This window comes from Candoia aspera, chromosome 2 (genome assembly GCF_035149785.1).
Source record: "Candoia aspera isolate rCanAsp1 chromosome 2, rCanAsp1.hap2, whole genome shotgun sequence".
In the NCBI taxonomy this organism is placed as follows: Eukaryota; Metazoa; Chordata; class Lepidosauria; order Squamata; family Boidae; genus Candoia; species Candoia aspera.
In genome coordinates, this window is record NC_086154.1 from 87,552,614 (window position 1) to 87,579,247 (window position 26,634).

At 41.4% G+C, this 26,634-nt stretch overlaps 2 protein-coding genes across 3 annotated transcripts in view; one reads left to right on the plus strand and one right to left on the minus strand.

Annotated features, from left to right (window-relative positions):
* Window positions 1-26,634, plus strand: part of NEURL1B (neuralized E3 ubiquitin protein ligase 1B) — a 442,008-nt gene that overhangs the window by 145,563 nt on the left and 269,811 nt on the right. The window lies entirely within an intron of this gene.
* The window catches only part of SH3PXD2B (SH3 and PX domains 2B), a 134,785-nt gene that overhangs the window by 79,032 nt on the left and 29,119 nt on the right, over window positions 1-26,634 (minus strand). For both annotated transcript variants that reach the window (XM_063292398.1, XM_063292397.1), the window contains exon 2: window positions 21,844-21,924. In XM_063292398.1, the coding sequence (XP_063148468.1) occupies window positions 21,844-21,924 (81 nt within the window). The remainder of the gene's footprint in view (window positions 1-21,843; window positions 21,925-26,634) is intronic.

Genomic DNA, 26,634 nt, shown 5'->3' on the forward strand with positions numbered 1-26,634 from the left:
TAAGCACTGAGCCTTCTCTGCTGTTCTCATTTAGTTTTTTTTTTTTTTTTTTTTACCTCAGAAGGGTCAGGAAGATTTTTTTTCAAACTGCAGCAGCCCTCAAAGGTCTCTTACTGCTGTTACTAGCAAAAATAAGAAAGAGAAAGTGCTGGCCACGATATCAGTGGGAGAGAACGAGGCTGACAAAATGCAGAACGTTACCTGGAAGGGCTTTGCTGTGTGACATGTTAAGGCTAAACCTGCCTTAACATGTCATTCAAGTATGTTCTTTGTTCCTAGCTTAGCATACTTTGCACACATGCTCCATTTCTATGGAGCCTCACACGTTTTACGTATGCTATAAAGCCAAGGTTCAGTTACTCTGATTAAAAAAGACAACAAAAGACAACAACATCCAATGGACAGCAGCACAACTCCCCAAAGCTAACCAAAGTTCTAACTAGCTTTTGGGAGGTCATACTTCTTAAAACTCAAGGTCATAGGAACGGATGTGCACTCTGAACAGGCTGAGAAACCTTTTGCAGACTGTTGCTGACTTTGCTCTCCCTTTTGCCTCTCCTCAACTGGCAAGTATTTTCTTCAATGCTTTATTATTTCAAAAGAACATGTCACAAAAGAACACTGCTCAAAGTAAATCCTACCCTCCAAAAGTGTGGCACTGTAACTCTCTCATAATCCCCAGCCACTACAATCTATGTAGTCTGCTTCATCTAGAGAGCACCAAGCTGAAAATGGCTACGAAGGAAATCTCAAATTACTGACCAGGGAGCCTTTGTGATTAAAAAGGGGTGGAGGAAGATTCATTTTCATCATTACAGAAATGTAAAAAAAAAAAAATGTTAAGATTGGAGGACAGAAGTCCCATTACCAGCACCATTAGGGTTTTCATAACTAAATTGTAACACTACGTCAAATATTACTATAGATATTTTACCTATTTGTGGCATAGATTCAACGAGAAGACAAAGATCTTCAATCACAGAATACATGAGTCAGGAAGTACCTTAGAAGTCACCCAGTCCAACCCATTGCTCAGTACAGGAATCCACTACATAATCCCCCAAAGATGGCCGTCAACCGCCTCTCCCTTTTGAAAACCTCAAGGAAGAGCTCCACCATGCTTCTAGGCGGATTGCTCCCTTGCTTATCACTCTTATCATCAGGAAATTCCTCCTAATGTTCAGGCTGAATCTTCTTTCTTTTATTTTCAACCCATAGGTACTTGTCCTGCCCTCAATTTCAGCAGAGAATTGTCCCTGTGATTACACAGGGACAACAATTTAATTTTGATTAAATTAAAAGCAATAAAAGGTGGCTTTTCATACTGGCTTAATTTAAAACAACCTGAAGTTTTAAAAGTAGGAATCATCCCTTGCTATATCCATTAAATAATGAATGAAGGAAAGTTAGATAAGCTCTACCTATTATTCCATGGCACCAAGTGGGAACCCCTTATTCCTTCCTTTTTGTCCAACAGCCGACAGCAGTGTTAACATTTTATTTATGGCACTGCACGTGTAGTTTTTTAAAGAGCTAATTTCTTAACCCCCGCCCCCCAAATGTCCTACTGTTTCAAATATATATATCAGCTCCTCCCCATTGATCTTCAAGCCTTAGATAAGCTGTTGATTTCTAGTTTTTTTAAGTGAAGGGTTCCAAAATATGACAGTTCTGCTTAGTATCTCTACTTATGGTGAAATACTCTGAATTATATGAAAGTGTCCGAATGAAACTAAGAGATTTACTCTAGAAGTATTGAATGAGGTTGCCATATTTTTCTACCGTTTGATACTTCTCTACCAGTTTAAATAGACGGGCACTGGAGTGGGCCAACAACTTAAAAAATATATAGGATTAAAGTAATCAGTGAATTTTTACAGCCTTCCCCACTGAAAATACAATGCAAAATTCTTCAATAAGATCTGCTATTTGTCTACCTTTAATAAACCCATCTTAATCAAATTAATAGAATTTACAAGGAATTTTTTGGACAAAGTATAGAAATCTTTCAATCATGATTCAAGTGTGCAATTTGTGGCTAGATCCATCTAGCTATCTTTGTTTGGTATCATAACTAACCAAATATGGTCCTATGAATCAGAGATAGGGTTACCCTGCAGTACCTAATTAAATAGAAAATGACAGGGGATGGTTCCATCTCTCCCCCACCCCCAAAGGAAAAAGTTTTAGGCAGCCTTGAATCCTTTAGGGAGTAAAGATATTGCTCTTACTTTTCCTGCCTTGTCCCGGTATCTCAAATCCATGTAACTTTCTCCCACTTCATACAAAAACAGAGAGATTGGATTAAAGTGAACAAGACGCAAAGTATGAAAGGAGGTGGACTGAACAAGAAAAGATATAAGCAGTCTGAAGAGAGAAAGGTGCCATTATAAACATTTTAGCTTTAGCCAAGTTTGTTCCCTATTTATAGGCTATTTCCCCTACAGTGCTTACAGACAATGAACGTTGATGAATTTCAATCAACTCAGAAATAGTTCCTGATATACTGTACACCCTGCTTTCTTTGAAAGCCACAAAGGCTTCTGCCACAAAAAATAGATTTAATACTTGATCTCAGAAAATGAGCCTTAGGGACAGTAGTTTTCTTTTTCAGTAAGTTATTGATCCATGCTGCACTTAACCTGCATTTAATCCTTGCTGCATTATATATTCCAAATGCAATTAAACATAGCATAGAAGGCTAAGGCAACAGGAACAAGAACCAAATGCAAAGCAGGCCCATAACAGAGCATTAAAGACATTGTACATAGGATAAACAATCAATATACCATAAATAATTCATCAGAGCATCCCACTATGGGGTAATTATTCATGGAAGAGACATTTAGCAACAGAACTGCAATGAAATACAGACCAGAAAAAGGTTTCAGTCTCATCCACTTCCTTTCACAATCCTACTCTAATCTATATTTTTTCTTGCAAATTTGCCTCAGCTTGAACTTCTTAAACAGTCTCAGTTTAGGATGATCAAAATCCAAAGTTGTATGTTTTCCAAAACAGCTACTGGACTCAGATTTTCAGAATTATCAAGTTAATTAATGCATTTTTAAACCACTGTTCAGCAATAGCCCTCTGGCCACTTAAAAATTCAAATGCAATAATATACCATATAAATATGGCCGAGAATTTTAACAAACCTAAAATTACAATATAAAGAGCTTCAACAATAAATCAGCAGCATTATTCAAAGCAGTAAGAGCTATTGTAATGGCAATCTTGGTAGACCAACAGGTCAAATGTCACTAAAACCAGTTCCTAGAAACCTGTGAAAATATAAAGGCCTTTACCTCTTGTCAAAAGGGCCATAATGTAGGAGCCAGGCAACCAGCTGCAGGTAACATTTTCCATAATCAGGGCAACACTTCTGAAAAAGCCCCTTCCATCCCATTGCCTGCTTAGCTCTTTGTTCAGGGGATCCTTGGATAAGCATGTGGAGAAACACGTGAGTCAGGGTTTCAAGAGCACCTTGAACTGGGCCCAGAAATATGCTGGCAGTAGATGATAAAACACTGACATAATGTGTCCACATTAGCAGTCTAACTGTTTGAGCTAATTGAAGTTTTCAAACCATTTTCAAAGACAGCTCTATGTACAATGCATTACAATAATCCAATCTGGACATTAATGGAGCATTCATTACAGTTGCATAGCTGTCTTTGCCCAAGAGAGTCAGTTTGGTGTTGTGGTGAAGGCACCATGCTAGAAACCAGGAGACTGTGAGTTCTAGTCTTCCCTTAGATGTGAAAGCCAGCTGGGTGACTTTGGGCCAGTCCCTCTCTTTTAGTTCAACCCATCTCACAGGGTTGTTGTTGTGGGGAAAATCAGAGGTGGGAGCATTAGGTATGTATGCTTCCTTGAGTTGACAAAAAGTAAAGGTAGGATAAATCAAATAAATAAATAAAGTTGGGTTATATCTAGAATATCAGTCAGAGCTGATAAAAGGCACTCCAAACCACAGAAGCCACTGGGTCTCCAGTTTCCCCTGACTACAAACCTGATCCTCAGGGGTGGTATAACTCCCTTCAGAAAAGAAAATAAAATTTACCTGAGCAGATGAACTATGCATAGCCAATATCTCTGCCTTGCCATATCTGTACTTGCTGAAGGGGGGAGAGTTGAGTGATGTCCACATACTGGTGTTACTTCAGCCCATGTGCCCAGATGGCTTCTCCCAGAGGGTTTACATAGGTGTTGAAAACAGACAAAACAGACTCCCAAAGAACTTCATAGCATAACTGCCATGGCATAGAGCAGTACTCTGTAAGGTTTTGTTTTTTTTTGGAATCTACTATCAGAACTGCTGTTACATAATGCTTCCACATCCCAGTTCAGGCAGCTTATCCAGAAAGATACCAAAAAGCTGATGAAAAGCCCCAGAGAACCACGTGGATTGAGCTCCCCCAGTTCTCTCTCACACATACAATGACACAGCAAAAGTCATTGCACAGAACACTAAGATAGTTTTACTTCTAGAACCAGGTTGAAATTGGCTTGAAATAAATTCAGAAAATCAGTTTCATCCAAGAGTGCCTGTAACTACTTGCTCTTGCCCATAATGGGGTGTAAGCTACTAGGCAATAGTTTTTGTTATCTTCTAGGGTCCAGGTTAGGTTTATTCAACGGTGCTCGGCTTTCTGTCTCATTTTTGAAATGCTGGAACCACCTCCTCCCTCAAGGAGAAAGTCAGAACCTTGAGGATCCAACCAAAACTTCCCTGTTAGATGTAATGAACAGTTATGACCGGTGTGGGGATCTTTATCTTCACAATACCTCACGAAGTAAAAAAGAGGTGGCTCTAAAGATACAACAATCTTTCTAGAACAGATTGCAATAGGCCCTCCTCACTGGATGACCCTGCAAAAATGCTGTGAAAGCAGAAAAGAATACCTTCCTCACCAACCTCATTGCTACAAGTTAGGCTTGGTAATGAGGTCAGATTCAAGATGAGTTTTCTCTATCTGTATTCAAATTGCTTGGTTCCTCTCTGCTCTGGGGTACAGCAAGTGCTGCAAAGAGGAAGAGGGTGCTCAGGTACAATGGTGTCAACAGCTTGGGCCATCCCCACATTCCAAAAAGTGACCAAGGCATCAACTCAGCCCTACCACAGAGGACCCCACAGAGCCCCCTAAAATCCATCAGCAGGAATGAAGACTGGTTTTACTCTAAAGTTTCTCTCTTAGAATTCAAACCAACACATCGCTCTGTACAAGGAATTCTGGGCTGCTTCATATAAGTGTATACTAAATGGAGCTGACTCTGTGAAAAAGCTCCATTTAAAAGCAATACAAGACAACAGTGGCCCAGGCTAACTGTCCATGTGATACTATCCTCCTCAAATGAATACAGTTGTATAAACCAGCCTTTTTATTATCCCCCTGAACATTCCTTATATTTCAATAATTAGTTCCATTTCAACAGGCTCCTATCGCCCAACAATTTAACCTTGAATTGAGCTTGTGATAAATAACCTGTTTTGTTTAGTGGCACTTTGGGAATAGTTTTGAAAAACAAGCTGTGGGCACTCTCACAAAATGATTGCCACGGAGAGTTTAAGCAGCATGGGCCATCATGAGAAATAAATTACGTATTAACATCATCCAGGCTAATCAGACATTGCCCATTCTTGAAGTAAAGGTATATCACTGGGGAAGGAAGGTGAAGGAAAAGTTGGGGTAGACGGAAGGGCTACCTGGATGTAGAATAATGAGGAATCGTTATTTTGGTTATGTTTGGATAAATATGAACATATATTTTAGACATGACAGAAAGACTCAACTACAGTAGTGTATAGAATTAGATTACTGACATTTCACTAATGCTTGCCTGTAACCTTGCAGCCCAAAAGTATACTCCTATACAACATAATGATGCCTTTTATTTTAGATTACAATTCTAGAGTATTTATTTTTCTGGAAAGTCTCTCCTGCCTATTTTCTTTGCACATAAAACAAACTCTACCATGTGTGGTAAGCACAAGCAGATAATGTATTGGATGTGCAACAGCATCTTTATTATAAAAACCCCTTTCTTTGAAAGTGGACTTTCAAAACTTACGTTTAATATCTAGCTCAAGACTGATTTGAGCTTGCCAAGAAAATCTCACCATCATAGAGAGAGGAAAGAGAAGAATATCATTATGGAATATAATTGTATCTGGCTATTCTCTCCTCCCTTTTTTCTCATTAGCAACTAAGAGTCCTTTTTCAGAATTATTGCTTTTTTTCATTTCTTCATGCAGACCATGGTGGGTGGTCAGAACAGCCATAACCTAAACTTTGTAAGAAGGTGGACTAAAAAAATTTCCTAGCTCAGCAAGCCAACCATCCAGCCACTGAAATATATGCCAACAATGAATAATACAAAATTGAACTTCAAAACCTAAACACTGTCCTTTCAGTTTAAACCACAAAGCTGAACAGCATCTTTGTATTTAAGGAAGTAGCAGTAAGTAGCAATAATGTGTGGCTGCACTTTTTTTTATCACTTTCAGATGCTCTGTCAAAAACCTTCAACTAGTCATAGATGCATGAAACTAAGTATTCAAAGGTCCTAGGAATAAACCCTCAACTATGGTTTAACAACATTTTCTCCAACCTGGTGCCTTCTATCTATTTTAAATTACAATTTAACTCTCTTCACCCCAAACCAGCACATAATCTGGAAGTTGGAGCAGCAGTTGGGATCAGATGATTCCACTTTAATTAACCATAACTTCGCATATTACCCAAAATGAATACATTCTGATTAACCTCAGCATTTAATTAATGTTAACTGTGGCTGTTCTAAAAAGCCAAATTCAACAAAATAGACCATTTCTTCCTGACCCAGTCTCTCTCTTCAAACCTGTTTTAACTATTTGTATTCTATAGTAGCTTAACCAAAATACAATAGCAAATACGGGGAAACAGCTTGTTTGGAATCATCCAGACCAGATATTATAAACATCTATTCTAAAATCTGTAATAAATCAAAGAAATTCCTAGTCTGTCTCAAGAGACAAACAAAACAGTCTACTACCTTTTTAAAAAATAAGTATTTATTATTAAGTTTTCTATGTTGCTCTATTCCAAACTGGCTCTGAGAGGCATAAAAGAATCAACAATGCATTAAGATGTATTAGAAACAACAGGAAAAACAGACAAAAGCTCTGACAGGCTTTCAAGATTGATATCTTTGAGCTACCCTTTGAGGTAGGTTTTTTACCTACCCTTTGAGGTAGGCAGGCAAGGTCAGAAAACAGGAGTTGCTAGGAGTCTTGGAATGTGCTTGAATGTGTTTAGGACATTGTAACAGAATCCTGAAAGCTGTCAAAGCCCTCTCTACTTCAGGTTATACCTAACCCAATCAAAGTGGAGGCTTTTTTTAAAATTACTTTATCATACCTTCTAATTTCTCAGGACTCAAAAATCTTTTCTGTGATGGTTCAGCACTCCCTATCCCCTTGTCTGAGTAAAACCCACATTCCTTCACAGGGAAGAAAGGGAATGACCACCAGCCACTCCTGCATCAGTTCCCAGCATGGTGTTTCATGACAGCCAGTGCGAGGCCTCCAAAAAACACCTGAAATACATTTGCTACTTTTGCTCCTAAAATCTCCTCTAAGCCAGGGAAGCAGAGGCACGAGTCATGATATCTTCTGAGCAGCAACTGGGGACAGCAATTTTTTTAAAAAGTGCAAAACATACTACACATTTATAAGCTCTCAAAAATATATAGCAAATAAAATAAAAAGTTACATCTCTCGCTCTCTCTCCCCTTTGCTTTCCCCTTTTCTTTTCCATTGCTGCTCAACCCTTCCTTCAGCCTAGAGTTTGTCAGATAGTCCACAGCTTCAGCCTAGCTCTCAGTAGAGAAGCCTCTCCACCTTTCTCTCTCTCTTCCCCCCTTCTCTTTCTCTCTTTCCTCTGCATACCTTTTTGCAAAAAAATACAGTTTGTTAGTGTGTCATCTTTGACACTGAGCAGGAGACAGAGTCTCGTGCCCAGGCATGTGATGGCCACTGTGTGCACACTTTAGCGGGAACATTGTTTGCTCCCATTTATTACCCAGAATGTGCCTTTTAAGTTCTAGTCCCGCCTTAGGCCTGAAAGCTGGCTGGGTGACCTTGGGCCAGTCCCTCTCTCTCTCAGCCCAGTTTACCTCACAGGGTTGTTGTTGTGGGGAAAATAGGAGGAAGAAGGAGCATCTGGTATGTTCGCCGCCTTGAGTTATTTGTAAAAACAATAAAGCGGGATAGAAAAACAAACAAACAACAAATTCAATCAGCCATCAAAATGGCTACCCATACCTACAGTGACCATTGTTCTTGGAAAAAAATAAAGGACAAACCTGAAAAGGGGGCAAATCTGAAAGAGGTTCATAAGGATAAAAAAAGAATTAAATCTTAAAGTTTGCAACTTTGCTTTATAAAGGAAAAATCAAGAGCAAAACCAACAAAACAAGTAATTAAATTAAATAAATCTAAAGGACAGCTTTCTGAAATAAAGGTTTGTCCTCTGTAATAAAAGACGTATGGTCACCATACCCATCCCCCATAGTAAATATTAGCAACTAGTCATGAAAAGGCTTCCATAAAAGTTGCTGTAAAGGTTAAAGAAAAGTTGCATGTATATGATTTTTTTTTCTTTTAAGGCTAGCTATTGAGCTATAATTAACTTGCAGATATTTAAATGATCAGTGTGCTTTCTCTAGCTTGGCTTTCTAATTCTGGCGAGTTCAGCTCCTCAGCTGAAACAGCATTGAGTTCAGCAAAAGAGTTAACATGGTCCAGGAGATGGGAAGGGCTGCTTGCTGGAACCAATCTGATGGAAAAATCATGTTTTCCTTAGTCTGATACGTTTATTTAGCTTCCCCTCACTTGCCCCTAACTACCAGCTCAACGAAATGCATGAATCAGACACAGCATGTATATTGGGTGTCCCTATACTTCTTAAAAATCCTCAGTCAACCCAAGGTAGTCCCTTGGCCCAGACCATTTTTTGCCAACACTAAAACAAAACAACAACAAAACCAGACTAACCTAGATGTATACAAATTCTTCAGGCAAAACAATACCCAAAGAAAACAATAAACAACTGTGTTAGCTTATTCCTCCAAAACTGTGATCAATGATGAACCCTAAGAAAGTTGCAAAAGGGAAGCCAACGCAAATATATGTAAGAGGCATCCCCACTACCATGTACTCAGACAAAACTGGAACTTAGCTATACTTTTTAAAACTGAACTGGCACCAGATTTCCCTTGATTCCACATAAGATATTAATACAATATTAGGTTATTCATTTCTCAGTATTTTCCTTATGTTCCATAGTAGATTTTCTAGTATTATTGTGCATTAGGAGGCCTCTCTTGGATTCTCTAGGTTTTTTAGATATCTCCCATATACTGGCAATTTCTCTAACAAGAAAAATTGTACTGTCTCCAGTTGCTCAACATTACCCACCATCCCAGAGCAGACAGGTTTTGCCATATGAACACAGGGCTAAAGTTTGATTTTACTTCATACCTCAAATTAAACATATATTAACCACATTTCTGCACTCCTAAGTAACCAGAATCTTTCCGCCCAGTCCATCTTTATCAGTAAGATTTCTACTTGTTCAAACTTCCAATGGCCTTCTGTATGAAGAGAAAATACAGACATTACAGTAGTGTAGTATAGAACAGTTTATTTATATATACAAATTTATATAAACAATGGTTTCTAAACTCAGTGTGGAACTCATGCCAAACAATGTTATGAGATGCACAGTGGCAAGGCAGGTTGAGTTTGAAAGAGTGATAAAAATGTGGGATCAAGCCTTTATCCTAAAACACTTCGCATTATTTCACATGTTTTTAAATAGATAATTCATTTTTGTTTGGAATCGATGCACAGAATTTAAGTAGCTCTTAACAATACAGAAAAAATGTTCTTTGAATTATTTCTAGAAACATTCTCATGTTCTTTAATCTTATTAGCAAGTTTATTAATCAGAAGAAAAGGCACTGCAAAGTTCCAGTGAATATACGGAAACCCATACAGAACGGTCTGTGAAAGACTGCTCCTGTATCACTGCCAAAGTCTGAATTCTATTCAGACAGGAAAAGAGAAACTCATATTCAGACAGGTTCTCCATATTCTCCATATGCTAAGCTGGTAACAGTGGTGTGTTCACAGCTGATTACTGTATGATTCAGGTCAGTTCTGGTCACACCGATCTTCATACATACAAAGGATAATTCCTGTTTATGTGGAATGGTACTGACTCTTTTTCCCTTACTCAGAAACCAAACCTCCTCTGTTTACACCAGATAAACTCAGGCCACTCCTCAAAGATAATGTGATAGAAACTAAATTTCCCAATGACTCAAGTGAACCACTCAAAGGTCACTAAAACAACTATTACCCAACTTGGAAATTTCATTGTCATGACTCTTTGTTTCTCACAACCCAACCACCTCCCCAAAAGGAATCATATGCAACTTAGTTTACTGATTGCTTAGAATCTGTGATCATATACTGTAATGGTTGCCCAGCCCAAATACTCAGACTCACAAGAGGTTGCTAAATGAAATCTGATTTATTAGGGAACTTAGGACAAATACAGAGAAAGCTGAGAATGAACAAAAGCGCACCAAATACAAACTTAAACCCCTCGGTGCAAACGTACCCCGCCTCCCTACCAGCAGCACCGCCCGTCCCAGGTGCTGGCAACCGTCAGAACTGCTAGCCTGGGAAAGTAACCTTGAACACAAGAGATAATCCAAATACATTCCAAAAGCACAGCCAAAAGATAAACCCCTTTCATCCTCCCATGAAAGATGAAACACACATCCAGCTAATGACATGCGAAACGTTACGATGTATCAAAGACACTGAAACGGCGAACATGACATACCGCCTCCCCAAAAACAATCCTAGGGACCTGGTTTAGCGGGGTAAGCAGAATGGAAGTGGGCAACAAGGACAGGAGAAACCACATCAGAGGCAGCGACCCATTCCGGATGAGGGAAATGCTTCCAACGAACTAAATACTGCAGAGTATTGCGCAGGCGTCTAGAATCTAAAATTTCTTTAACTTCAAAGTGTTGTTGACCGTCAATCATGACGGGGGTTGGAGGTGGAAGTTGATCATGCCATCGGTCAGAACGATTACTTGGTTTGAGCAAGCTGCAATGAAAAACAGGATGTAAGCGTTTAAGATTATGTGGCAAGTCAAGTTTAAAAGTTACAGGGTTAATTTGAGCGGTAATGGGGAAAGGACCCACAAATTTAGGTGCCAATTTCTTGGAAGGTTGCGAGGACTTAATAAACTTAGTCGATAGATAGACTAGGTCACCAACTTGAAAGGCAGGATGAGGGGCACATTTCTGATCAGCATAATGTTTGTAATCCAATTGGGCGTCAGCCAATGCTTTTTGAATCACCGGCCAAGAGTCTGCTAGTTGTGTCGACCAATCCCCCGGCGAGGTCGACCCACCCAAAGGTTGTGGTAGATCCGGGATGGGTACAAAGTCCCTGCCCTGTGCGACACGAAACGGGGTTTGACCGGTGCTTTGATGAACCGCATTGTTGTAGGCAACTTCAGCAAAAGGGAGGAGTTCCACCCAGTTGTCTTGCTGGTAATTCACAAAAGCCCGTAGGTATTGCTCTAGCGTAGAATTTAAAGCCTCTGTGGCTCCGTCCGTCTGTGGATGCCACGCCGTGGACAGGGCTTGCTTCGTTCCCAGAAGTTTGAGGAACGCCCGCCAAAATTGTGAAGTGAACTGTGTGCCCCTGTCCGAAATCAAGCGAGAGGGACATCCGTGTAGCCTGTACACGTGTACTAAGAACAGGCGGGCCAACTGGCGTGCAGAAGGAATTGACACGCATGGGATGAAATGGGCTTGCTTAGAGAAATAGTCTTTGACCACCCAAATCACTGTTTTGCGCTGACTGGGTGGTAACTCAACAATAAAGTCCATGGAAATTTCATCCCAAGGGCAAGCTGGGGTAGCCACAGGCTGCAGGAGCCCCTGAGGTTTACCTGCCTTACGCTTTGACATAGCGCAGACAGAACAGGAGGCGACATACTCCTTGACATCCTTACGTAGGGTGGGCCACCAGAACTGCCTCCGAACAAGGTGCAAAGTTTTCACAAACCCAAAATGTCCCGCTGCCTTGTCATCGTGTGCACAGAGCAACACATCTTTTCTTAAGTTCTCAGGGACGTAGAGATGGTTAGATTTCCAAGCAAAACCCCGGTCAAAAGTAACATTGTCTTTATTTGCGAGCAACCAAGTATCAGTTTTCAACTCTTTTAGAAACTTTTGTTGCAACTGGGAAGGAATTGACAGAGCAATCGGCTGTCCGGGGCCCGCGGTGGTTGGCTGTTGCGCTCGCGTTTGGCTGCGCGTCACAGCCTGCATACCCAGTTGGGGTGTCGTCCACAGAGTGCTGACCACTTCTGGCGCTGCACCGGAGTCCTGGGGTTGTCGTGACAACGCGTCAGCCAGGAAATTCTTTTTCCCCGGAATAAACTTCAATTGAAAATTAAATCGATTGAAGAATTGAGCCCAACAGACTTGTTTGGGGCTCAATTTGCGAGGGGTGCTGAGAGCTTCCAAGTTCTTATGGTCCGTCCACACCTCGAAAGGGTGATTTGCCCCCTCTAACAAATGCCGCCAAGCTTCTAATGCAGCTTTCACTGCGAATGCCTCCTTCTCCCACACATGCCAACGCCTTTCAGTCTCAGAGAACTTGCGGGACAGGTAGGCACATGGCTTGAGGCATCCTGCCCCATCAGCTTGCATTAATAATGCCCCAATGGAATAATCGGAGGCATCAGCCTGAACCACAAAAGGTTTAGAGGGGTCAGGGTGTTGTAAAATTGGCTCTTTGGTAAAAGCCGCTTTGAGCTGCTCGAACGCCGCTTGACAGGCCGGCGTCCACCGCAGCAGCGCCCCTGGTTTCTTTACTCTTCGAGTATCCCCAAGTCCTTTGGTTCGAAGTAATTCCGTTAGTGGCAAGGCAATTTCAGCGAACCCCCTTATGAATAATCTGTAGTAATTACTGAACCCCAGGAAACTTTGAAGTTGCCTGCGGGTGCAGGGGCTTTCCCAATCCACGATAGCCTGGACCTTGGCAGGGTCCGTTTCAATGCCCTTATCTGAAATTCTATACCCCAAATAGTCAATTTGCGTCTGGTGAAAGGCACATTTAGACAGTTTGGCATACAATTCTGCTTTCCTGAGCTTGCCAAGCACCCTTTTTACCAAAGATACATGTTCCTCCATAGTTTCAGTATAAATCAATACATCATCCAAATACACCAATACCCCTTTAAACAGATGTTCATGGAGTACCTCATTGATCAATTGCATAAACACCCCAGGGGCCCCAGCCAGACGAAAAGGCAACACCTTATACTGGAATGCACCCAATGGGCAATTGAATGCGGTTTTCCACTCATCGCCCTCCTTGATTCGTACACGGTAATAGGCTTCTCTCAAATCAAGTTTGGAGAAGATTTTTCCTTTGGCCAGATGTGACATGTCTTTGATCAATGGCAAAGGATATTTATTGGAAATTGAGACAGCATTTAGCCCCCGGAAATCGGTACAGAGTCTTAATGTCCCATCCTTCTTCGGGCGGAAGAGGACCGGTGCCCCCACCGGTGAATTAGCTGGCTCGATAAACCCACGAGCCAAGTTTTTGTCCACAAAGTCCCTAAGCAAAGTTAATTCCTTTTGCGTCATGGAGTAGATTTTTGGCTTAGGCAATTGAGTGTTGGGCACCAGCTCAATGGCACAATCCGTTTTCCGATGAGGGGGCAGTTGATCCGCTTCCTTTTCTCCAAACACATCAGCAAACATCTGGTAATCGACCGGCAGGCCTTCCAGAGGAGGGGTTGGGCAATGTGGAGTCACAGCTGCCGCTACCCCTACCACCTCCTCTGGGGTATCCCTCCCCTCCGGTGCTTGATAAAATCCATCCTTAAAGGTGATAGTCCGATAAACCCAGTTTATCTGAGGATTCTGCTGGACCAACCAGGGCACTCCCAAAACCACCAAGGGACCCCCCACCGGAGCCACCACAAAGGATAACCCTTCCCGATGACTGCCCAGCTGCAAAGCCATCAGTCCCATGAAATGGGTGACCGGTTTGCCACCTGCCATGGACCCATCCAACTGTGTAAAGGCGATGGGTCGTTGCAAGGGGAATGTGGGCAGCTCCAGAGCCGCTACCACATCGGGGTGCATCAAACACCTGGAACACCCCGAATCAATCATAGCCCACACTTCTATGGTCTTGGATCGGGAGCCCAACTTTAACTTCACCGTGAGAATATGGTAACTGCCACTCACCGAGGTAGGCTCGCGCCCTTCTTCCACCACCTGCCCTGCGGCGCCCTTTAAAGCAGGTGGCCGCCGTTTCCCGCCGGCTGCAGTAGTTCTGGCTCCCCCTCGTCTTCGTAGAACGGCACACTGTCTCCCTCACTTTCGGCCACCGCGGCTTTCAGTTTCTTCGGCAGGGAAGGGGACTTCGCCGTCGGCTTCCCCGGTCGTTCTTCACCCTTCGCCTTCGGGCACGCCGCCACTCGATGCCCCTCCTTACCACATCGCAGACACTGTCCCTTCGCATACCGCTTCTCTCACTCCTCTTCCCAGGATCTTTGCCCAGGTTGTCCCCCGGTGCTCGGCGGGTGACTGGGTTTCAGCTCTCGCCCCGATTTCGCTGTCCTCCGCTGGGCGAACACCTCATGGGCGTATTCAGCCCTTCCCGTGAGCTGGATCCACTCGTACAAAGTATACGGGTCGTCCCGCCCCAAGGACCAGCGCAGCACCTCTGTATTCAGGCCATCCTTGAACAGCTCGATGATGGTGGCTTGGGACCAGTCATCCACTTTTCCGGACAGCACCTTAAATTCCAGTGCGTAATCAGCCACGGATCTCGATCCCTGCTTGAGTTCCTTCAGGGCACGCTTCGCCCTCTCTTTCGCCAAAGGATCCTCAAAGTGCTGCCTTAGAGCCCAAAGGAACTCATTGAATTTCTCCAGTTCGGGCGCTTCCGACTGGCACATCTGGACATACCAGTCTGCCGCCCTCCCTTTCAGTTTGGTAGCAATGGTGATGATCTTAGCTTTTTCCGATCGAAAAAGCGACCCCCATTCCTCCATGTATGCCTTAGCATTGGTCAGGAAAAATGAGAGTTTTGTCGGATCCCCATCGAACTTGACAGGGAAGTCTCTCAGCCCGCCCGCCGACGGGCTGCGCCCCGCCACCGAGGGCTCGGTGGGTTCCACTTCCCTGGCCGGCCGCCGCTCAGGAGCTGGTGGCGTCCGTACGGGCGGTGACGCTAATTCCACTCGGACAGCCTGTTCCCCCTCCCGCGGACGTGCCGCCCTTCTCCGCTCCGGGGACTGCCCATGGGACGAAGGGGTCGAATGCCGTTGGCTTGACCCTTCCCGTGTTTCTTTCAACGAACTCAGGTCCAGACTCATCTGTTTCAGGATCGTTTCTAACGAGTCCATTTTCGACTCTAAGACCCGGATACGGTCCGGAGTGGGAGAACCCTCCTTCGGCTGCACCTGGATCACTGTAGGGGACAGCGGGTACCTCTGTCTCCAGGATGGGCCCCCCACGACCGAGACATCCCCTCGGGTTTCATCCCAGGTGACCAGCTCACCCGGGGTGGTTACGGTAGTTTCCGGTGCAGTTTTCATGCCTCCGGCTTTGCCCTCCGACCCAGAACTCGCCTCTTCCAGGATCGCTGAGAGCTCCCCCAGTTGGGGAGGTCTGTCGGGGCGCATCATGGTCGAGTCCGGTTCCCCTTCACTCGACTCCCCACTTTCCATCAGTACGATATCAGGTTCTGTCATCGCTGGCACTCTCCCTCACAGGGTTGGACAAACTTGCCTTCTCCTGGAAAGGGGCCAGCGGAGTTTGGATCTTAAGATTCTCAGCTTTATGTAATGGTTGCCCAGCCCAAATACTCAGACTCACAAGAGGTTGCTGAATGAAATCTGATTTATTAGGGAACTTAGGACAAATACAGAGAAAGCTGAGAATGAACAAAAGCACGCCAAATACAAACTTAAACCCCTCGATGCAAACGTACCCCGCCTCCCTACCAGCAGCACCGCCCGTCCCAGGTGCTGGCAACCGTCAGAACTGCTAGCCTGGGAAAGTAACCTTGAACACAAGAGATAACCCAAATACATTCCAAAAGCACAGCCAAAAGATAAACCCCTCTCATCCTCCCATGAAAGATGAAACACACATCCAGCTAATGACATGCGAAACGTTACGATGCATCAAAGACATTGAAATGGCGAACATGACATATACTTAATTTGCAATTCAGGAAATCAGTAAATTATTATTTTTTTAGCATTGTGTACTTTTACAATGTATGAGCCTCATGTGGCGCAGAGTGGTTGGCGGCAGTATTGCAACCGAAACTCTCCCCACGACCCGAGTTCGATCCCAGCAGAAGCTGGATTCTCGGGTAGCCAGTTCAGGTGGACTCAGCCTTCCATCCTTCCGAGGTCGGTAAAATGAGTACCCACTTGCTGGGGAAGGTGACGACTGGGGAAGGCCATGGCAAACCACTCCGCTATAGTCTGCCAGGAAAACGTCACGAAAGTGGCGTCCCCCCAAAGGGTCAGACATGACTCAGTGCTTCACACACTTTTACAATATTTGGAACTATATGCTCATCTTAGTGCTTTATCTATACTAGTAGCTGCCTAACAGTCACAAGGGCATCAAGTGGCAAGTTTCCTACCAGTTTAACACAATCCATATGTGACAGCTGTAATTTCTACTACCACTATTATTATGGTGTTAAATCAATTATTTCTTCAACATTCTGTGCAGTCTTCAACCCAGAATTCATATTTATTCAGCTAATGTATTTATATAGCTATTGATCAACATATATTTTGGAGACAGTTTACCAAACTGAGATTAAATGCAATATGGAGATACAATGTACTTTATGATGGGGATTGATCTAACACAGCCCTCCTCAATTTGGTGTTAATGTGCTGGGAGTGAGACCCCCAAAGCATCCAAAGGACACCAGGTTATGGAATAGTGATCTAATGCAATGCAATGTAATGCAATGCAATTGTACAAATTTCATAAGAACACTTTCACAAATTTCTGCCATAATAGCATCACCCTGTCTAAAAATCCTGTTAGGAACAGGGGCACTACACACCATTTTGTGTACAGTGTTACATTTTTCTAAGCAATTAATTAAAAAGTTGTCATCGACCCTGCCTTGTAACATTTAATTTGGTCATAAATGAGTTTGTTGCTACCATCAGCCATGTCTGGAGTTGTACTCTGTATAGATTGTTTGGCAAGAATGCTTCACTGCTGTATTAAAGATTATAATCTGCAAATGTTTAATGGTTTTCTCCAAGATGTCCTTGACTAACAAAAGACATAGGCCCTTTTCTTTATTCTTTCAAGCTCTTGGGGTAGCAATATACCCAGAGCTTCAATTCTATCATCAAAATGATTTACTTAGATCAGCAAAAATGAATGGTGCTGAGTGTATCAAGCCATTAATAAATTCCTTGAAAGCTTTGCATTTTTCACTTAAAAGTCTTTTGACATCTCATAAGAGCTATGCAGAAATTTTTCTTCTTTTACATGAAACTGCTGATTTGGCATCTCCAATTGAGATTCTTTAATAGTTTTTCAGTATACTGTACATATCCTTGAAACAATCGAAAATGTAGTTCTATGCTATTTATTCAAAATGGGTCAGATAAAATTAAGATGTTGTGGCTATGTGCAAACTTCATTTAATACATAAAGCAGTAGATCATGCTACATAAATCAGCATTTTAGAGCTCTGCTAAAGCAAACTATTTGTACCTCGTCTTGACATGTCAGCTGTGTGCTAACGCATGCACTCAGAAAGACCCATATCCAAAGTGTTTGTATAAATAGAGTCCTTATAAGCAGTTACTGATGACTGCTTCATATAATAAAGGAATCTCAAAATCATCATTTCTTTCAAAATCATCATGATTTCTGGAATATAGCTGGATAACCAATCCTTGAGTTACCACTTGGTAAAAAAGCTTTGTGTAACGTAACAGCATTCACAGCACGCTGCAGGGATGGTTGAAACCAGATCATGGAAAATGAGATATATACTTCTTGAAGATTAGTAACATAACTTAAGCATTACCTCCAGTCAACCCATACATACAATGAATGACTAAATCTTCAATAATATAGGACAATATGGCACTGGCTTACTTTCTCCATGTTTGAGATATTAACAACAGGATATTGCAGACTTGACCTGATTCTGCCAAAAATGGCTTGGGTCAGCTTTTCTGTTACAGCGTTTTATTAAGTGATTGTACAGTGGTTGGAATATTAGCTCCTACTTGAACCTTACCAATCAACTTGGAACCAAGAATGGATAAACATTGTTTATTGCAGATCTGTAATGCTTCAACATTTACTCTAAGATATATTTTATATCACTTCTTGAGGGAATGAAGAGAGAAAAGTCAACTGGGAATTCTGAAGATATCCCATCTTCCAGTTTACAGTGCATGCGTTTCAACATTGTATTCTTTCTAGTATATACCCAATTACTGATGCTGACCTTCCATTACATCATCTATAGGATTAGGAAGCAAACACTTTATCTGGGATGTATTCACAAAGGCAGAAAGACTTAAACTAGTTATACATGGAGAAAACAACACAGAGAGGGACATTTTTGTTTTAGAGAACTAAAGCTTCCAATCGAAGCAAATACTTATAGCTCAGGGTTGAGCTGTGGAGTCCTTGGTGCTCTCTAAGCCTTGTTGTTTTCTTGCAGATGTTTCATTGCCCGACTAGGCAACATCTGCAGTTAAACCATGGTATATAAACAGAGAGCAAGGCCCACTTCCTTTTCGCACTGAAGATATTGCCTAGTCGGGCAATGAAACGTCTGCAAGAAAACAACAAGGCTCAGAGAGCACCAAGGACTCCACTAAAGCTTCCCTCAAACTGAGCTCAGCTCCCAATGAATGCGCAGACACATTCATGTCATTTTTACTGCAAACAATTGGAAGTGATTTAAGATTGCCTTCCTCTGGATTGTTGCTGTTTGCTTCCCAGTCTATTCTACATTCCTATGATTATCTGATGGCCTCCCATCTACGCATTAATGAGTCCAACTAAATTTTTCCATGCTCAGCTAAGGTTGGCTGGCATCAAAATTACATAATGACTCCCCTGCATTTGGGGATTGCAATAATTCATAACCGTTCCTTATTAAATAGCTAGATATTTCAGATATCAATGACAAAAGTATTCTTCTTGCTAACATGCTAATATGACAGACATACTGAGTTAAGGTGCAGAAGTATACAACCCCTACCTGGACACGGAATCACTAATCTCTCTTCAAGTCCCTCAGCATAGGTGTTGTGGCTAAGGGGGTGCCCACATGTTTATTTAAAGGCTATCCTACTGATTCTCTCTCTATCGAAGCAGTTCTACTTCTGTGGCTGTTTGTATGTTTCTGATCATTTCATATTCAAATGACTCAGGATTGGGAATCCAAGATTTCCTATGCCTAATAAATATCGACTCATAGTTTAACCACTTTAATGTAAGTTAAAGGCACTGCCAAGAAAAGGATAGCAGTGATAAGTAGATTTCAGTCTGCTTATCATACTCATTACACATATTCTACAAACAGGAGAATCCATGCCCAGAAGGTGCTGAGAGCTGGCTCTTTTCTCCTTGTAATGTTCAGACTTTTGAGTAGTGACATAACAAACCATTCATGATCTTGGATTCCAAATACTGCTCCAAAGTTGTGTATCTCTAATGGGTTTCCCTTATGTGCCACTTGCTCAACTCTATTTTGGGTATTTGGCACAATATGGAGGAATTTCTCAAATAATTCCAAAAAGTAAGACTCAGTTGAGAAGTGCATAAAAAGTAGTAGAGATTTAATATCAGGGCCATTTTCCAACCAGCCTGGCCTATTCTGGGGCCTGGTAGAATGAGTCTTCTGCTGGCTGCCAATGCATGAAAGCTCTGAATGGATTAAGACCAAAGGACTAGTTTTTAACTAGACTGTAATACTTCAGAGAAAATCATGAGACATCATGAAAATGATTTAAGATGTGTTTGCGCCAAAGTAAATGGAATAAGTAACTTGATTATTACTAAAAAAAAAATACAGATTTCTAATTGAAAAGGGAGTGTAACAATATAATCCATACTTTTAATTTTGAATTAAGTAAGCAGCAAACTAGCATTCATCAATGAGGCATAGCTTCTGCTAGATACACTACAATCAACAGGTTATAATTTGATGCTAGAAATGTTTTGGTTTATTTGCAATGACTTATGAAATAATAACAGTATTAAGTATTATCAAGCAAAACAAGAGTGCTTGAACTATACAGAGTAGAATGCTTGGAGTAATTAACATTTTTACAAGTAGATAAGCGTAAATTTAAAGATTAGGATTTGCAGATAGGCAGAGGATCAGTTTAAGCTCATTTACAAATCATGGCAGGACAAATTCTACTCTTTTAATGCAGCTGGGCTAAAGATACTGGAGAATTACAATAATCAAGCTTAAAGTCCTTGTGCACAGATCCATCATGTAATGTACTCCCTGGGGCTGGAGCAAGTGAACTCAACATATCACACTAATTTGAACAGAGAGAAGAGGAGTATTGGGGTGTGAGCAGAAAACATCCAGGAAAATAGACTTAGGTTTCTAAGATAAATAGGCCTTTGTTTTTCAAATCTTACAGATTTTTCAAAACTCTGGAAGATAAGCTGTAGAAAATAAGGAAAAAGGCAAGTGATTAGAAGCAGCTCTTGATTATGCTGTTTAAGGATTGTGTGAGTTGCTGTCCAAATATTTCAAAGGCTTCCTTAAAAAAAAAAGTGTTGAAAATTGAAAGTGTAGGAATTCTGTGGTACAATTTGGTGTACAATTAATAGTTTTTATGCCAAGCAAAGTTTCCACAATATTGGCCAAATAGATCAGTGGTCAAAATGCTAGCAACCTTTCATAAGGCCCTAAAGATCTGGTTCTGTGCCCAGGCCAGGGGACCTTAAGTATAGGAAGGGACCTGACTCCTGGCTGTATTAGTGACTGTCAATTTGAAACCTTCCTTGGCTGCTGTGATCACACATTAATCCAGTTTTCTTTTCTACACCAAGACAAAACATACATTGGAAGAAAATGAAACACGTGCAGGATTGGAAGCCAAACAGCAAACAACATGGAATAAACAAGATTAATAAAAGCCACTAATATTATAACTAGCAAGACATTTTAATTTCCATTATAGTTTGAACTGCAGTTGATAAAGCTCCTCCTATTTAGGTTACTAATATGAACAGTTATTGACCTAGTCTAGACCATTCCAAAAACACAGATAGATTGACCCAGGTGGCACCTTTCTCATCTCTGATCAGATTTAGATATGATCCACTGGATTGTGCAATAACCATTATAAAGATGATTTGTTTCTGATTAAAAGGTGGTATTTTAACATTGTTATTGCCTACTTCTTACTCTTACATATTTATAGGAAAGAAGTCTCCTGCTAGCTATTAGAAAGGAAAAGAAAATAGCTGAGCAGAAACTTGGAGATAAATAGGTTGAATTATTTTTGTATCAAAATCTAAAACAGCACCAAAAGGAATGGCAGTAACATTATGTCTATTGTTACATGCATGTAAGTATAAAGATGTTGCCTTAAAGATGCATCACTGTGAACATAAAATCCAGTAAAATAATGTTACAGCTCCATAAAATGAACATTCCAGAGTGTAACAGAAATTTAGCAATCTTACCTGCAGATCAAAGAATTTGCTGTATCGTCGATAAATGGCCTCTGTCGAGCCATTGGACCAAGTGACCTTGATAATGTATACCTGCAGGGAAGAAGACATATGTTTTAGAAATAACAGATCCTATCGGGCAACCTGTTAATGTGCTTCTAAAAGAGGTATTATACAATAAATAACCCAAGGTCCATAGAAGATACCATAAACTGGGCAGCAGTCTGCATGGGCTATTTGTACAAAAGGCCTGGGCATCTACCATATGCAGAACAAACTCCAGCTTCCACAGAGAAACTGAAAGACATCTGAGTTGAACACAGGGAACATAAAAGATTCAGAGCGTATTTCTTGGTCAGATAAATTACTCTATTTCACTAGGTACTTTTTCTTGTACAGAATTGAGGATGGCATTTTCCTCTTCAGACAGTCTTTCAGAATGCACTCGAGGCGCCTTTCTGTCACTTCTAAGCATTATGTAAGATTCATCCCCACAATCTCAGAACTAAGCCGGGACTTCACTAGCAAGCATTCTTTGCTTTACAGAGAACATAAGGACACTGGGGGAGAAGATTTGAATTACTGAATTTGCTTGTTTTTTTTCCTTGTCCATTGCTATCTATGCCTAGTACTAACAGTAGTCCTTTCATAGCTATCATGGTCAACAAACCAAAGATGTTTCTGAGAGGGCACAGCATGTTCCTCTTCTGGTCGCATCATGAAGCAACAGACCTATAGAGAGCAACACATTTTAATCCCACAATGAATTAAAGGGTTTCTAGCAGGCACCAGGTACATAGTTCATCACCACTGGGGCAAGAGATGAATATTCCGTCACTGTGCAAACCGTCCTTTTACTTCAAAAAAGTTGGGGAGCATTTTGGCTGAAACCTGACTTTTTCATCCAGCTAAGTAAAAGCCCCTGCAAGGAAAACACCCTGTTTGACAGAGTACTTTTCACTAAATTATTTAGTATAAGATGAAGCATGACTAGTGCTTTGCTATCCTTTATAGTACTGCAGTATTTGTATTCTTGAGCCATATCCAAGTCCTGAGGACAGTTAAACCTCACAACAGCAGCTTTTGGCTTCCCATAATCCTGAGAGTGTGGGTACCATAGAGCAGTGTTTCTCAATCTTGGCCAATTTAAGATGGGTGGGCTTCAACTCCCAGAATTCCCCAGCCAGCATGTTGAAGTCCACCCACCTCAAAGTGGCCAAGGTTAAGAAACTCTGCTATAGAGACTCCCAATGATTCCACTGTCCTTACAGCAGAGAAAAGAAATAGAAGCAGGATCAGAAACACGTTCCTGAGGGAAAGGTCTTTAGAATTAGCTAGTTCCCTGCTGAAAAGGAGCCACTTCTGCAAGTCCTGAATTTTCATTCCAACATAGATAGGTTCCTGGCTACCAGGAAACCACATCCTAAGCCAGCTGTCCCCAACTGTGGTTTAAAATCAGATGGAATTAAAATTCTCATAATCTCCAGATAGACTTTCATGGCTGAGTATATTGACGGTATAGTCCCACTTCAGATGGATTGCACCAAATTGGGAAGAACAGTCCTAGTGGACACCATTTAGAAGATCCACATTAAGTTCACCTCAGCCACATACTCTGACTGGATTACTGAATCAGTCACTATCTTTCAGACAACCTACCCAAAGGGTAGTTGTTATGGAAAAATTGAGGAGGGAGTGTTAAGTGTGCTGCTTTGCATTACTGATGGAAAGTTGAAACATAAATTTAACACATTTTGTCTGAGAGATGTGGAAATATGCCTGAGTTTTCTAGAAAGCAATTTGTATGTAACAGGAACAGGCAACATGCAGTCAATGGATCACATACAACTTGTAACCCCCATTTTGTGACCCCCCAGAGTGCCCATAGATTATGTTGATGAAATTCAGCAATAAAACCATTGTTTTGAATTAGTACATTTTGAATTTAATGTTCGAGTTTCAGAGGCACAAATAAGCATGTTAATCTTCCTCAAGATTTGCCACATATTTTTCACATTTAAAGTCTCCCCTAAACAAAACAAGGAATATATTTTCCACTGCTCCCTTCCAGTAAACTCTTCAGTCTCCGCTATGCTCCCTGCAACTTTCAGTGCCCCCACCAAAAGAACTTTAAAAAATACAAAGAAGTGCAGATTCCAAGGGCTTTTTTTGTGGTTGAGGAACAATAGATCCGGGGAGCCAAAGCAGAGTGACCTTTCCAAATTATAATGGAGAAGATTTTGTCTTGCCTTGTGGGCCAGGAGAGTCTAGTCATCTTCTACTGATTGTGACCCCTGGTCCTGAGCTCTTAAAAGGTAGGAATACTTTCATTCAAAGCCTCTCTGAAAACACTGTATGTGCTGTGTGTAAATTAACCTCATCCAACCAAGGAAATCTGATGTGATCTTTATTAAGTGATGGATGAGCCCTAGGCATACCACTCCTAAACCATGCAAGGGCACTACGCAGAGCTTCCGCTGACGGAGTTTGCTGTCTCATCTGTTCTTTCATTCACTTGCTGTAGAAATGCAGGAAACATTTACAGAAGGACCAACATCTCTTTAAACCCTAAACCAGTTATCCTTATGTGGCTATACAGAAGCATGTGCAAAATGTTTCCGGATTCTAACTGCTTTGAATTTGATTCCATCCCTCCTTCTTGTGCAAAATGGTTCTTTTAATCATTTCAGAAGGATCTTGAGCTTAAATACCCCCAAAGCAATTGGAAGAGCCTGTTTTGCCCTTGAAACAGCCATTTCACAAAGTGGGACATTTGAAATGTTTTGCCCACTTTTAGTTATATGTCTTTTACAGCTGGAAAATGAGGTGCTGAGTCTTGACTTCTCCAGATGTATGGCGAGCACAGCACAATCCCTTTTGCGTTCCCCATCCAGGAGGTTTTGAACGGTAAATTTTTGCTAGGATATGCACACATCGCCTTCTGATTCCATACCCTTGCATTGTTCTACTTCTTTCCACTTGTCTTTCCACTGCTGCTGTATGTCCACATTTGATCTCTGGGATGCTGTGATCATGTTTCTCCCTATAACTTTCTCTTTCCTTTAGCCTTTCCACTCACATGGTACAAGAACCCTTTTCACCCTCAGGTATACATGAAGACAAAGCATCAGTCAATACTTTATATATCCAACAGTTGTATGTTTACTTTCCTTCTCAGTTCACTGTGGTAGTAAGCCATGGTTTGTTTAAAGATGATTTAGCAAACAAAACACATGAGCTGGGTTTATGCAACATGCCATACAAAATCAAACAAACCACATTATGCCTAATATGGTGCGAATCCAGCTTTTTTTCTTTATAAAGGAGATGGGGACAAATCTCACATGAAATCATTTCAGGAAAAATGGTTGAGCTTTGCTTCTAGATCACTGCAACCCAGAAAGAATAATAGAGGAAAAATGGAGTAAAAAATATCATTTTTCAAGGGTCATGCTGGCCACATGACCCGGAAGTGTCCTATGGACAATGCCAGCTCCAAGGCTTAGAAACGGAGATGAGCACCGCCCCCTAGAGTTGGACACGACTGGACTTTACGTCAAGGGAAACCTTTACCTTTACCTTTACCTTTCAAGGGTTCAACGTTTTTCTCCCTCCTTTCCTTTCCCATTTTTTCTCCTGCGCATATCTGTATATTGTAAGTCTTTATTTTCCCAAGTTCTTTTTCACTGTTCTCAGCTTTAAATAAAATCTGCTCCTAAAAGTGGCTTCCATAAATCTGATTAAAGACTCATGAGAAAGGAAAGGCAGCAACTGATAACTACAGGCTTTCCCAGCCCAATGGAACATTCTCATTCTCTCCAGGGCAGCCTGCCAGAAACGATCCATTACTGAAATGCTATTGAATGCTTAGCAAGCCAACCTCCGTGGGCCAAAGGCCTGCATGATGTCATGCTGGCTGCTTTGCAGCAAGCCTTTTTGTGAACCAAGTGCATCTTGGGATTCCTTTGGAAGGAATGGAACCCTTTTTTAGCTTGAGAGAGCCTCAGCATTCTTGAGCATGTTACAGGAGTGGATTGTGTGTTCTTGGATGGAAATTACAGGAAAAAAAGGGAGGGGAGGGCTTTCTTGAAAGCTCTTCAATTGCTGATTCAGTGTAATTTGTGCGGGCTGAAATTGTAGGCTGATTCACGTAATCAGCATTTTGAGAATTCCATTTGAATAGTGGGGCATTAGAAACCAATGAGACAATAAGCATCTATTCAAGGTACCATTCAAGGGGCATATGCACGTAGGATACATATGATATATATCACAAACTGAACTTCTTATGTAGCAGATGACATTGCTGTACAAAATACAATGCTCACTACATGTTGGATCATCAGCTTGGCCAATTGTGCGAAGTGGTATTATGAAACCTATCAAGAATGGCAAACTGATTGGTATCCATGCTAAAAAACAAGAGTGAGTATATGTACACTATTTATATGTACATATTACTATATAATATATGTACATATTTGCTCTAACAGAAAAATGATCAAATTATTTAAAATAGGAGAATATTCTCAAGACACACATTCTTTTCCAATTTGTACCACTTTATATAGATGAGAAAAGATAGAATTACACTTTGCACAAACAATACAAAGCACCCTAAACCCTCCTCATATAGTATTTTCTATCTGAATGATAGAAACTGAAGTTTACCAGACACAGGACAAGATCCAAAGAACTGTGCAGATAGATCTGTGTGTCTAGGATAGCTCTGAGCTTCCATTTTGATTACATCAATTCCTATAGCATAGCGAAGGCCATTAAAAAAAGAGAGGATGATTATTT